This window comes from Mercurialis annua, linkage group LG2 (assembly GCF_937616625.2).
Source record: "Mercurialis annua linkage group LG2, ddMerAnnu1.2, whole genome shotgun sequence".
In the NCBI taxonomy this organism is placed as follows: Eukaryota; Viridiplantae; Streptophyta; class Magnoliopsida; order Malpighiales; family Euphorbiaceae; genus Mercurialis; species Mercurialis annua.
In genome coordinates this window covers 5,830,720-5,844,998 of record NC_065571.1, presented here as the reverse complement: position 1 = coordinate 5,844,998, position 14,279 = coordinate 5,830,720, and the positions used below count along the sequence as shown (strand labels likewise).

Below are 14,279 nucleotides of genomic sequence, written 5' to 3'. Positions count from 1 at the left end.
CTTGTTTTGATGATTAATGGATGACTCTATTCTTTCGACTATTATAAGTTTAATTATTGAATCAAGTAAATATATCGTATTATTTGTATATTTTATTATATATTTATTTGTTGATAACAAAATATATCATCAAAATTCAGAAGTTGTAAAAAAAAAATCATCCTTCAAAACTTTCTTTTCTAAAAATTGAAGTCCCTTATTTGAAAATTCTTAACTAAATTCTATTTTAATATTACGATCTGACTTTATTTCTAAGAGGGCGTTTGATTCAGCTTTTCAGTGGAGTGGAGATTTTAACTTTTGCTTTTCAAAAAACTCCAATTAAACGTTCGGTAACAATCTTTTTAGTTTTTAAGGGTTAATTACAAATTAAATCACGAACTTTAGCATGATTTGCAATTAAAACACGAACTTTGAAACTTGACAATGTCAGTCACCAACTTTCAATTTTGGTAAATCAGAATACCGAGTTAAAAAATATTGACATAGATATTATAATAGACAACCACGTGGTGTTGCATGATTGGTGAGTGTTTTAATTTACCAAAAAATAAAATTGGTAACTAATCTTATCAAATTTCAACATGCTGCAAGTGCAAATCACGCTAAAATTTGCGATTTTTATATAAATGTTTTAATTCTTTTCATTAAATATAATAATTTATTTATAAAAGAAACAAAAAAATAAGCACACATTTTTTATTGTCATTTAATATATTATCAATAACAATTAATAAAATTTCATTAAACATTTATTGTTTATTAGCAAATAGCTATAAACTACCACTTACAAACTAGGTAGCACGGACACTTCATTCAATCGACGTTTCCCGTTTCGGAAACGTTTCGGACACGAAACTTTATTTTTTACATAGGAAACATTAAAATTATACCGTTTCGCCGTGTCCAAGTGTCTCATTTCCCCGTATTCGTGTCCGTGTCCGTGCTACCTAGCTTACAAATAACAGATGAACCAATCGGACTCTAAATGACGCTCATTTGGTTGTTTATGACTTTCATCTTGTCTATAAATCTATCTAATCTCGTCTATGAATCTATCTTTAAAAAACAGTAAATTTGTTAATAACTGCATTAAGAGGATCATAATTATGCAAGACTTAGGCTAATAATCACCCATGGCACCTCAACTTTAGGGGTACGGGCGCTAAACCCCCTGAAGTTTAAAAACGGGCGCTAAACCCCCTAAACTTTGTGTCGGCGCTCACAAAACCCCTTTTGGACGAAATATGACTAAAATACCCCTGGCGCCGTTTTTCCTGGTCAACTGACTTTTTTTCAAAAAAAAAAATAAATAAATAGTGACGCCACGTCAGCTGCCACGTCACCAAACTACCCTAAAAAATTAAAACACCTAAAATACCCCTAAAACACCCAACCCAATCAAATCAAACCCAAAAAAATCCAACCAAACCACTTTCACCCGAACCGCCACCACCACCGCCGCCGCCGGGAAATTTTCCGGTCATCTTCTCCGATTCGAAGATGACCGGAAAATTTCCGGTCATCACACTGAGGAACAGATCGGATCTGTTCCTCAGTGAGGAACAGATGATCTGTTCCTCAGTTGAGGAACAGAGTCGGATCTGTTCCTCAACTGAGGAACAGATCGTTCCTCAGTTGAGGAACAGATCCGACGGATCTGTTCCTCACTGAGGAACAGATCGTTCCTCAGTGAGGAACAGATCCGACGGATCTGTTCCTCACAGATCCGTCGGATCTGTTCCTCACTGAGGAACGATCTGTTCCTCAGTTGAGGAACAGATCCAGATCTGTTCCTCTGAGGAACAGGTCCGGCGATCTGTTCCTCAGAGGAACAGATCTGTTCCTCAGTGTGATGACCGGAAAATTTCCGGTCATCTTCAAAATGGAGAAGATGACCGGAAAATTTTCCGGCGGTGGTCGGGTGGCGGGTCGGTTGGTGGGGTGGTGGTTGGGTCGGTTTTTGGGTTGATAGATTGGTTTATATTAAATTGGGTTGGTTTGATTTTTTTTTTAAATTAAATTAGGGGTATTTTGGGTTTTTCAAATTTTTAAGATATATTTCTGACGTGTCAGATGATATGACAGTGTCAGAATTTTTTTTTTAAAATGTCAGTTGACTGAAAAAACGGCGCCAGGGGTATTTTGGTCATATTTCGTCCAAAAGGGGTTTTGTGAGCGCCGACACAAAGTTTAGGGGGTTTAGTGCCCGTTTTTAAACTTCAGGGGGTTTAGCGCCCGTACCCCTAAAGTTGAGGTGCCATGGGTGATTATTAGCCCAAGACTTAACTGAAAATGTTGAGTAGAAATTGGGCAAAAAATATTCCGCCAACCAAATTTCAATGCTGAAAAATGCATACGAACAAAATCCTCAAAAATGAAATGCATAGAATTGTGGTACGGCAGTTGCGTAACTCGCAATTTGTTGCTTTATGTCCTAATTCTTTTTATTTGATAAGTATTATTTAAAAAAAATATGATATACAAACTAATTACTTTTTTATTCTATTAAGATGAATAAATTTATTATTCTATATTAAAATATAGGTAATAAATTATTTATTTTAATTAAATTGAAATATCAATCTTATGTATTCATCAAAAAAACAAATATCAATTTTATGTTTTATTAATAATAACAAAAAAGATAAAATATTGGTGATGCAAATTGTTGTTGAAAACTAGAGGGCGGTGATTAGTTGTACCTGGTCGTGGTTATCAGCAATTGGTGATGGAGCCTTGATGAAGATGATTTATGTTCATGCTTCTGTTTTGGTTAATCTATTCAAAAAACTCTTTTATTTTGAAATTTTAATTGATTTAATATCTCTTTTAAAATTTGTAATATAGCAGGTCTCTGTAATTCGTTTTTAATCTATTGGATTTTTTTATGGATAGAAATTGTAAGCATGGCTCAGTCGCTGAATGATTAACAAATTTCATGTGAGATATGACAATAAACCTCTATATTTTTAAATTTTATTTATTCGGACCTTTTATTATTTTTTATGAGGTAATGTTAAATAAAATCATAAACTATTCATGTTTTCTCAATTTAATTACGAACTTTAAAACGTCTCACTTGTATGGATAATTTTTTTCTTCTCAGTTTGATGCGTATGCTGACGTGATACTCATTCATAGGTATGATTTTGCTGAGTTGGACATCATCTTTTGCAGTCACAACATTATATTATAATATCATGTATCAAATTGGAAAAAAATAAAACTTCTTATATACAATTGAGATGTTTTAAAAATTTCCGATTAAATTAAAAAAAATAGATATAGTTTATAAATTTTTATAACATTATTCCTTTTTTATTCAATAAACTTGTATTTTTTTAATGTCATTTCAAATAGTTTTTCAAATTTGATGGTGTTTGATTTTGCCACCATTTTATGGTAGCTACCACTCCTGATTAAAGTACGTTTGCTTTCACTAATGCCTTATATCTTCATTTCTTTTCAAAACGTAATTAAATTTACATTTGAAGGTGTTTATAATGGCAGTTTTTTCCTTCAACTTACAAGTGATCGCTTTATCCGAACAAAGTCATAGCTTAAAAAGATGTAAAGCAATCGCTTTATCCGAATATAGCCATAGCTTAAAAAGACTTAAAGCAATCGCTTTATCCGAACAAAGCCATAGCTTAAAAAGACTTAAAGCAATCGCTTTATCCGAATAAAGCAATAGCTTAAAAAGATGTAAAGCAATCGCTTTATCCGAATAAAGGCATAGCTTAAAAAGACTTAAAGCAATCGCTTTATCCGAACAAAATCATAGCTTAAAAAAATGTAAAGCAATTGCTTTATCCGAATAAAGTCATAGCTTAAAAAGACTTAAAACAATCGCTTTATCCGAATAAAGCCATAGCTCCAAAAGAATTAAAGCAATCGCTTTATCCGAATAAAGCCATAGTTCCAAAAGACTTAAAACAATAGCTTTATCCGAATCAAGCCATAGCTTAAAACAACATAGAGTTAATACTAAAACAAGAAACACAGAAAAAATATAGGGTTAATTACATATAAAATCACCACCTTTACACGAATTTTCAAAAATAACACGACCTTTAAAACGTCTCAATTCAGGGCATCACCTTTCATTTCTTTTCAAAAACAACATGGGCACGTTTTTTGATAAAATTGTGCTGACTTGGACACCCGATGAGAGTGCCACGTGTCACGCCACGTCAGCAAAAACGCCACTAAAAATGTGCTCGTGTTATTTTTGAAAAGAAATGAAAGGTGGTGTCCTGAATTGCCACGTTTTAAAGGTCGTGTTCTTTTTGCAATTTCGTATAAAGGTGGTGATTTTATATGTAATTAACCCAATATATATACATGTCACCAAGAATAAACCGAGGACAAAGATAAAACAAAAAGGAAGAACAAAAATAAATATATATATATATATATATATCACTGGGAATGATCCGAACAAAAAGATGAAACAAAAAAAGAAAGCAAATACAATGCCTAATCTATTACAGCCCGAGAAACATCATCAGGCAACTGCACACCATTTCCAGACATAGAACCACCACCTTCGCTCAGTCCGGCCTCTTCATAATGACTCACATCAAGCTGGCCGGGCACCGAAGGAGCAATAGGAAAATCAGTTGTCTGACCAGTCCTCTGATCACTAGCAACTTGGGCATTCTCTTGATCTATCCGATCAAACTCCTTGCTCAGCTCGGCTACCATTTCAGTAGCTGCATCAGACACCTCGGCCTTCTTTCGCATCAACACCTCATACATAGCGGCCACGTCCAGATAGAGACATTCCGGATCAGCATCAGGTAGCAACAGAGGCCCCACTCTCTCTTTCAAGTCATCCTCCAGAAGGTCAGTCAATTGACCGAATTCAGCAGTAACTTCGGTCAAACAACCTTTATAGCTTTCTCAAGCTCCTCTGAAGCTAACCGTTTTTGCTCAGCTAGAACCGTATCGTGCTGCTCTCTTTGCTTGATAAGCTCCAACTCATGTTTTCGTTTCAGTTCAACTCGAGCCTCGGTCAAACTAGCCACTTCTTTCTTCAGCTCGGCAATCTGAGCATTATACTCATTGATATGGTTATCAAGCACAGATTGAACGTTGGCTCGAGCAATCTGCTCAGACTCTAAGGCAGCAGCAGCAGACTCGGCTTTCTCCCGATCAGCGGACGCCTGATTGACTAAATCGTCCTGAACCGAACAAGCACCGAGCAGATGGTTGATCAACTGTCAAAAATAAACCACGATCAACACAAACCACATAAAAATATATATATACAAAGACAAAAATCTTCTACCTGAAAGGCCAAAGAACAACCCCCATCAATGAAGTCCCGATGATGGACAATCTTCATACCATCCACGTCTTTCGGAAGCGAACAAAGACGGGCCAAGGAAAGGGCGGTGGGATAATTCTCAACAGTGTCTGCCGTCGTCTTCTTCTTCAAGAACCGAGCAACGACAGAAGAAGTCAAAGTCGGATCAGCTACATTCTCGGCAGGGACTTCAACAGAATCCACAGTCTTACCCTTCCCCTTCCGAGACAGACCTTTGTCAGCCGGCGATAAATCAGCATCAAAAACCGGGATAGATACTGACTCAACCCCAGGACCAGCAGCCCCCATACCGGCGTTCAAAGCTAAAACGACAGGTTCATTCTGCCTCTCATCGCTAGACGCATCCTGAAAGGCGTCAATCTCGGCAGATAAATGGTCAACACCCTGATCAGAAGGCCTTTTGCCAATGGTCTTCCCCCTCTTTCGTTTCTTCTCAGCAAGAGAAGGCACCGCCTATAGGTTTACACCGTGACTACCAGCCTTAAGAACATCAGCCATCTTCGGCTGAGAGGCATCCACAGCTCGGGACGTCTGCCCCTTAGTTGGTCTAGCTCGCCTCCCGGCAGTAAAAGCAGCCATATCCATCGCTACAAAAAAAAAAAACCACCGATCAATAACATAACAACATACACATACTTAAGCAAATATAACACAAAAACAAAAATATAATAAAAAAAACGAGAACAACCTTTGCGATTGGGGTTAAACTTTACAATCCTCAACCGAGGAATGAGCTCCTCGGTATTCACAGGGCCGATCTGCCCCAATAAAATCTGAAGACGAGCATGTGCTGTTTCTCGGATTTTATCCCTCCTAATGTAAGCATGCTCCGGAGATACACATGACCAGCGACGAGGCAGTTCGGCAAAAGCAGAGGGATGCCTAAGTCGGAACCAGTCTACCCTAAAACGTTTAAGGGACGTGGTAACATTATCAACTACTCGCCTAGGCTCCGACTTAAGAATTTTAAAATGGGAAAAGTCAAACTCGCCATTAAAAACTAGACCATACATACTGGCAAACAATTTAACCGAGAAAAATTTTTTATTTTTTAAGCAAAGAGCCCGAACGATAAAGAAATGCCTAATACCGTTCGGATGAAATTTACTCAAGGGCATATGATACCACCGAAGCAGCTCAACAAGGTCGATCTGAAAGGGAATCCTAACACCAGAGTGAAGATGCTCTACGCAAACAATCACATACTCTGGGTCAACAGGGGCATTTATGGTTATACCCGGAGGAGACAACTCTAAAGTGTAACCGTCCGGAATCCTAAGTTTCGATCCTAAGTAGTCCAAATAGTGTTGGGTAAGCTTGGCAAACATAGTTTCCATCATCACCCTCCTAACAGCTGCTAGGGGTGTGCATCGGTCGGTTCGGTTCGGTTCGGTTCGAAATATGTCAAAACCGAAATTAACCGAATTTTATTTTTAGAAAACCGAACCGAACCGAATTTTATTAATAACCGAACCGAACCGAACCGAAATATTTCGGTTCGGTTCGGTTAATAAAATTCGGTTTCACCTGTAAAAAAATTAAAAATATTTATATTCAGACCTGCTATAACTTATACATTCAGACCTGTAAACAACATATAACCTGCTCTTTTAACAAAACAATATAACCTGCTAATATAATCTGCTCTTTTAATATCATATATAAACCTTAAAAGTTATAAATATTACCATCCATACATAAACAACAAAAACAACATTACAAATTCCAAATAATCCATGAACATTACAATCGATCTAGCATCCATCGTCTTTCTTTTTTTCTTTGTAGCATCTTCACTTGTTACGGAAGGCTGAGAACTTGATACATTTAGTGCTGCATTACTTCCTGTTCCACCAATTTCCATATTTGTCGCGGTATCTGACATCTACATAAACATAATTATAGAATATATCACATTTTAATTCATATTTGGAAGTTATAAATAGAAACAGTATATATGTTGTATGCATATACTAAACAAGAAATCACATATCAAATTCTAGAAAATAATGATGCACAACAAATACAAGCAGTTTACTATGGAAATTGCTGAACAGACCACCAATACACAACAAACCAACAAAATACACAACAAACCAAAAAATGCAATTAATATTATTATACACAAGCACAACTGAACATACCAAAAAATGCAGCCAATTTATTATGAACAAGCACAAGTGCACAACTGAGACCAACATATATGATCTTGAATCAGAAACAGTCAGTTTATTATGCAGAGTCAGCTTATTCATTTTCATTCCTTTAAACAAACAAACAAACAGGCAAACAACATAATTTTCACTCCCCTACACAGACCAATAAAAACTAACAAACAGAGACCAGCAAACATGAATCTTGAATCAGAAAAATCAAAACAGAAAACTAAAAAAACTCAAACCATTCTACCTAATTATTAGGTTCAAAGCAGAAAACTCAAAACAATCCATAAATTAATATCAGTGTTAAACCCTAAATCTAAAATTAAATAGGTAGAAAACTGAGTGATACTGATAAGATGAGAAATGAAAGCATAAAACTCATAAATAACAAGCTAATGTGATTATGAAATGAAATCGCACCTTAATTAAAGCAGCGACTTATTATGATTGTGAGAGACTGAGAGTGAGATTTCTTGTTCAAGTAATGAGTTGAGACTTGAGAGTGAAGCCTGGCGGAGGTTACGGGATACGGTGGCCGGAGTGAGTGGAGTGGCTGAGTGAGACTGACCGAGAGATTGAGAGTGAGGTGTTGCGATTTAGGGTTTTCTTTGTTGGAAAAGAGATGCGGCTGCTGATGAGTTTAGGGAAGTGAAATAAGAATTAGGGTATTTGGGAGTATTGGGGCAAATTTTAGTAAACAGCGTCGTTTTGCTTAAGGTCATAAAACGACGCCGTTTTGTCATTTCGGTAATTCGGTTAAATCGGTCGGTTTTTCACCAAAACCGAACCGAACCGAATTACCCGAAAATTTTATTTATCTAAACCGAACCGAAAAACCGAAAAACCGAACCGAAATTTTAAAATCGGTTCGGTTCGGTTCGGAAATTCGGTTTCGGTCGGTTTTTGCACACCCCTAACAGCTGCAGTTTTGGATTTCCTAGGTCTAACACGCCTAGGCCGAGCATAAGAAGTCGCTTCCGAGCACACCAGATCATCTAACCTATTTTCGCCAACAATACCATCTTCGGTATCCTCGACATGATCACTCTCACTACTACTAGGGTTTTCATCAATATTCATATCTAGGTCTCGCTCGGACAGGTTCTGAGAATCTTCTTCGCCCGACATTTATTCACTAAAGGCAAAAAAAAACAGATAATCAAAAGAAATAAACCCTAAATATACAAGATCAATGAACAAAAAAAAAGAGAAGCAAATGCACAAATTAAAAAACAGATCAAATGGAGCAAAAGTGGGAAACTTACGATTAAATTTTGAAGAAAAACTTGAAGAAAAAGAAGAACAGCAAGAACAACAAAGAACGGCAAGAAGAGAAAAATGGGAGAGCGAAAGAAAAACAAGAAGAAAGAAAATGAGAGAATAAACAAAGGAAGGTTTATATAGAAACCGAACAAGAGCAACTGAAGAGTCACCTCAAAAAACGAGCCAAAACCAAGGGACACATCAATAAATGCGCTAGTGGGGGACAACATCAGTTACACAACAGCAAAAAGGCGACACGTGTAACAAAAGCGGCGGCAGTAAATACATGCAATAAAAGCAAAACACGTACGGACAAAAAATTATTATAATTGGACATAAATATCCAACACGCCAGGGGGGGACTTGTGATAACAAGATAAACGGACCGACGACAGCAAAGGCCAATCCACAGCACATCTCGGACCCACCGAGATACAACAAACATAATAAACAGAGCATACCAGGAGCAAGTCACAGCACATCTCGGACCCACCGAGATACATCAAACATAACAAGTAAGGATATCCCGAAACCAGCCGCAGCACATCTAGGACTCACCGAAAGACATCAAACACAACAAGTAAGGATATCCCGAAACAAGCCAACATCACGTACCGATCAGAGCGAAAGCCTAAAACGAGCATATCTCGGAGTCACCTAGCACAACCACTCCGAACACCCTGGACAAATCTGTCAGAACGTACCCTGACATTCCAGACAAACTTCTGCACAGACAAAGAGAATGAGGTCAGACTTGTCGGCCCAGACAAAGAGAAACAAAGATATAGTATAAAAGGCAAAAGGAAAATAAGTAAAAAGGTTAATTCTCTTTTTCTCTCAACTCTTAACTCTCTTTCACTTCTTATTCTTTCTTCCACTAAACAATCACTGATTAGACCGTCAGAGTGGTTTGCCGGAATCCCCTTCCGGCATCCTTCTTACGGTTGTTTTGTGCTTTATAGGTACGGCCTTGAAGTGTCCACCAGATTTAAGCGTCGCTTGAAGTCACAAGTTATCAATTACATATATCTTAATTTTATTATTATTTATTCCTTCCGTTCCAAATTGATAAGTAATTTATGACAAATATAAAAAAAAATTAGGTTTTTTTAGATAAAATGAATTAATATATAAAAAAAATATCATATTTGCCCTCATTTAATATAGTGGCAACTTTTATCCTTTAGTGACTTTTTTTGTCTTTTCAAGATATTCTTTATAATTAATGAAAGCATGTTTGACAGTTACTTAGTAAGATAAATATATAGTGTCTGTAATTTGAGATAAAAAAAATTAACTATCAATTTGGGACGGAGGGAGTGGTTGTAAATTTAGTTTTTTTATCAATTTATCTAAATTTTGCATAAATATTACTATTATACTAGGTGAGCGCCACACGCCGAATCAAGGATAAAATTCGAGTAAATTAAAAAGATAGGGGGCCAATATATAACTAAACTTACAATAAAGTTAAAATATATGTTAATGACTATAACCAGCAAGCTGAGGAGGACAAATTGCACTCAATTTTTATATAGAAATGATATTTGAACTTTACGAACACTTATATTCTAAAATCTGAATTCTTAGTTTTTAAATTTAATAAAGTCAAACTAGTGATTTTAATTATTTTTTAACAACGAAGAGAGAAATTCTTATGTAGACTAAGTCTACCACGTCATTCGTAGATTAAATCAATCATATCATAACACCTCATTAAAATGAGGGTATTCTTGTAATTTCGTTTGTTATTTGCATACACTTTTGAATAATAATATTACAAGAATACCCTCATTTTAATGAGGTGTTATGATATGATTAGTTTAGTCCACGGATGACGTGGTAGATTTAGTCTACCTAAGAATTTCTCCAACGAAGATCTAACTACAAAAAATAAGTTTTCAAATTTTGAAAGTTATTTACTATCTTCAATTTATATATAAATAAAGCATTTGCACATACCATAATAATATTAAATGGCAATAAAATTTAAATAAATATAAAACTTTTTATCATTTTTATATCTTCAATATTTAATAAAATGGCTAAAAGTACTTATTTAATAACTAATATTAAGTTGACAAAATTATATACTCCTTCCGTTCCAATAAAATTGTCCACTTTGAAAAAAATTGTCCCAAAACTCTTATCCACTTTTAAAAAGTAACAATTTTTATATTCAATTTTCCTATAATATTCCTATTTAAAATTCACTAATGAATAAATTAAAAGTAAATTACAAGTGAACCCTATATTAAATAAAGGTAGGGCAAGAAAAGTAAAAAAAATTACAAAACTCATAAACAATAATTGTTTTTCTTAAACTGTATGATAAAGGTAAAATGGACAATTTTATTAAGACGGATGGAGTATTAAAGGAAAAATAGCTCATATGATATAAGTATTGAGCAAAAATATAATAGATCGGGGATTCAGTTACTTCTACAAATGCTTCCCCTCTTAGATTATTAAAGAAAAAGTAATGATTTTAAAAATCAGAGACTACTAATACAATTTTGCTTTCTTAAAAACATTTTTAATCTTTTGTTTGATATGGAATATTATTTTACTTAAAAAAAGATAGTGGGTCAAGTTGTTGGCAATCGGTTTCTAAAACTGCAATAACCTCAATTTGGATTAGAATTGAAGGAACATTATAAATTATAATTATGAATTTATCTACTGCATTATGACTTAAAAACAGATCAACTGAGAACTAGTACAAATTTTAGTTTGATTACACGAATCTCCTCAAATTTTCCCTAATTTTCTTCCATTATTCTTCTTCTTCTTCCTCGCAAAAAACACCATACACGTCATCTATTTTATTTTTCATTCACAAACCTGATACAGTACACAATTCACCTAAATATTACATCTTCAACCCCCAACCTTCTTTACATTTCCTTAAATTACCCATAACCCGTAGAAATACACAATACTACCCCATTCAAGGCCCCGATTAATATTATCGCGTGCTACATAACATAATAATACCTTAACTTTTCACTAATTCGATTTTGCCCCCGTACTTTTCCCTGATTTTTCAGGTCTACCTTTCCGCTTTGAAAAAAAATTCACGGAAAGGTTTAGATCCTTCCAAAATCTAACGGAACGTAACAGAGTTGAAACATGATAGAGAAGTAAACCCGACCGGACCCGAATATGAAATCGGATCTCAAAGATCCAGACGGAGTAAACGCCTGAGATCTCTGGTTGCTGAGTCGTCAACAGGAGCTTTCTGTTTCTTATAGAACGAAGGTAGCGGAAGCGAACTCGGCTCCGGAGACACTGCGAAACCGGATCCGGCGTACATGTCACACTTTCCGGTCACCGGAAGTTTCGGTATCATTTCTACGCTATTGATTGCAGAATCAAGCGACTCTCCTCGTCGCAGAATCGTGACCTTCTCCATAAGAAAATTATTGCTGTTCGTACCTTTAGCGACGCCATAATTATTTGAGATCTTCAAATTATCGACCGAATTCGATCTCCTCGTCGGAATCACAGCCTGAGTCTGCTGCTGGTGTTGCTGTTCCGGCTGGCGCTTCCTCTGGTCGGTCTTTTCAGACCGTACTGCAGCCGGTTTTCTATTAAACCTAGGGTTAGGGTTAGGGTTAGGGTTAGAAGAAAAATTAGTAGTGTTACAGGCATGGAAATTCCTCCGGCGACAAGGAGAAACTCTGATACGTTCAATCAGACAATCCTGAGGCCTCAAAATTTCAGTTCCCATAATTTTTCAACAAGAGAGAATCAGATATGAACAAATATTGATAAAAAAAGTGATTATATATACAAAAATAATTCTCTGAATAATTCTCTGATTTCTCTCTTGTTTTCTCCGGCGTGCCTGGTCCTCTCCGATCAGACACACAGGCGGAGGAGGAAGAAGATGTGAAAATGGAGGAATTTAGGGTTAATAATGAGAATTAGATTAGAGATCAGAGAGACATGAGAGGGAAGGAGTGGCTAGAAATGAAGGAGATGAGTAGGGATATATAAGCAATTGAGATGGCTCCAACACAAACCAAACAAAATTAAATTAAAAGTTGGAGTTGGGTTGGCTTTGGGTTGGGTTGGTTGGTTTTGTTTGAGTGCGAACGTTCATACCGACTTCCGTTGTGTCTTTTACGCGTCACTTTATCCTAAATACTATCACTATTTAACGAAAACAAATATATAGTTCAATCATTTTATGTTAATATTTTAAAATTAGTTTCATTCCAGGGAAAACAATTAATGAAATAGATAAAAGACTTTAGTTTGACAAAATCATTTTAATAAAAAAAACTGATTTAATTCTTCTTAAAAATAACTAACTTAAATAAAATAGAAATATTAATTTAATTATCGCTTTTTATTTTAAAATAACGTCGCATATATTTTATTATACATGGTGTAATACTCTCTCCATTTATTTTCTTATTCAAATGAGCGAATAAAAAAACGGATGAAGTATTATTTTATTTATGATTATTTAAAGAAATTTTATAATTAAATTAAAATATATATTTAATATAAATACTTTACAGTTTAGTATTTTTGAGATTACGGCGATGGATTTCTTTTCTTCTTAAACTTATATTTCATTGATTCTTTTTATAATAACAAATTAATTTTAAATTATAATTTTTATAGTTTAAAAAATTATAGTTTAAATATTTCATGTTGTAAGAAGAATAAAAAAATATTTTATTTAATTAATTATTAATTTTTAAAATATTTCATTCTAATTAATAATTTTATGTATATCATGTGTTTTAAAAAAAATAATGAGAAAGCATATCTCGTCCTTTAATTGAGCGGTGGTGCTTTGGCTTCTCTCTAACCTAGAGAGAGAATTCTCACAAGCGGTAGTTTAACTTTCTTCGATTTCGAACGTAAGAGACAGTGATTTTCGGCTTTGAGTTTAAAGTCATCACCTCTAACTCGTTTATGTTTATGTTTGTGTCGTTTTTAAAGAAATTGTTATGGTTTTGGGGAATTTGTGTGTTTGTTCGAGTGTTTTTTGTTTTATTTGTGTAGATCATTATATAGTTCAAGATTTTCCAGCATTTATTCAAGTTTCAGTTTTACATTCTTAAAGATTCAAGGTTTTCCTATCCCCGCTCGAAGTATATTAGTAGCAGAACCGATGTTTAATAGAAGTTAAGAGGATGGGATTGGTGTTAGAGAATTCTTAACACTCAACTTCTTTCTGTATCTCGTCACCTGTCAAATTTATATTTTAAATTTTTTATTATTGCATTGTTTTTTTGTCGTCGATCGATTATTCATCTGTTTTAATTTAATAATTTAATTTATGATGTACTTCAACGTTCGAGTAATCGATTAATTTTATCAATATATCTACTATTTGGCAAAAAAAAGTATATATGTTTAATTATTTTTTATTTTTTTATTAATTTCTATAGGTTTTTTAATAAAATATGAAATATTTAGTATACTAAAATATAAAAAGTAAAACTATAATATATACTCTGCCCTGGTAGAAAATAGAAAGGTTAAGTACTCTTCTG

The 14,279-nt window shown here is 34.7% G+C and overlaps 1 protein-coding gene across 1 annotated transcript; it reads right to left on the bottom strand.

The window, feature by feature from the left end:
* Positions 1–11,421: 11,421 nt before the first annotated feature.
* On the bottom strand, positions 11,422–12,761 carry LOC126669262 (uncharacterized). Its single transcript, XM_050362681.2, has one exon. It carries the CDS (start codon positions 12,491–12,493, stop codon positions 11,939–11,941), a length of 555 nt encoding a protein of 184 aa, XP_050218638.1. The 5' UTR covers positions 12,494–12,761; the 3' UTR covers positions 11,422–11,938.
* Between the last annotated feature and the right edge of the window lie 1,518 nt (positions 12,762–14,279).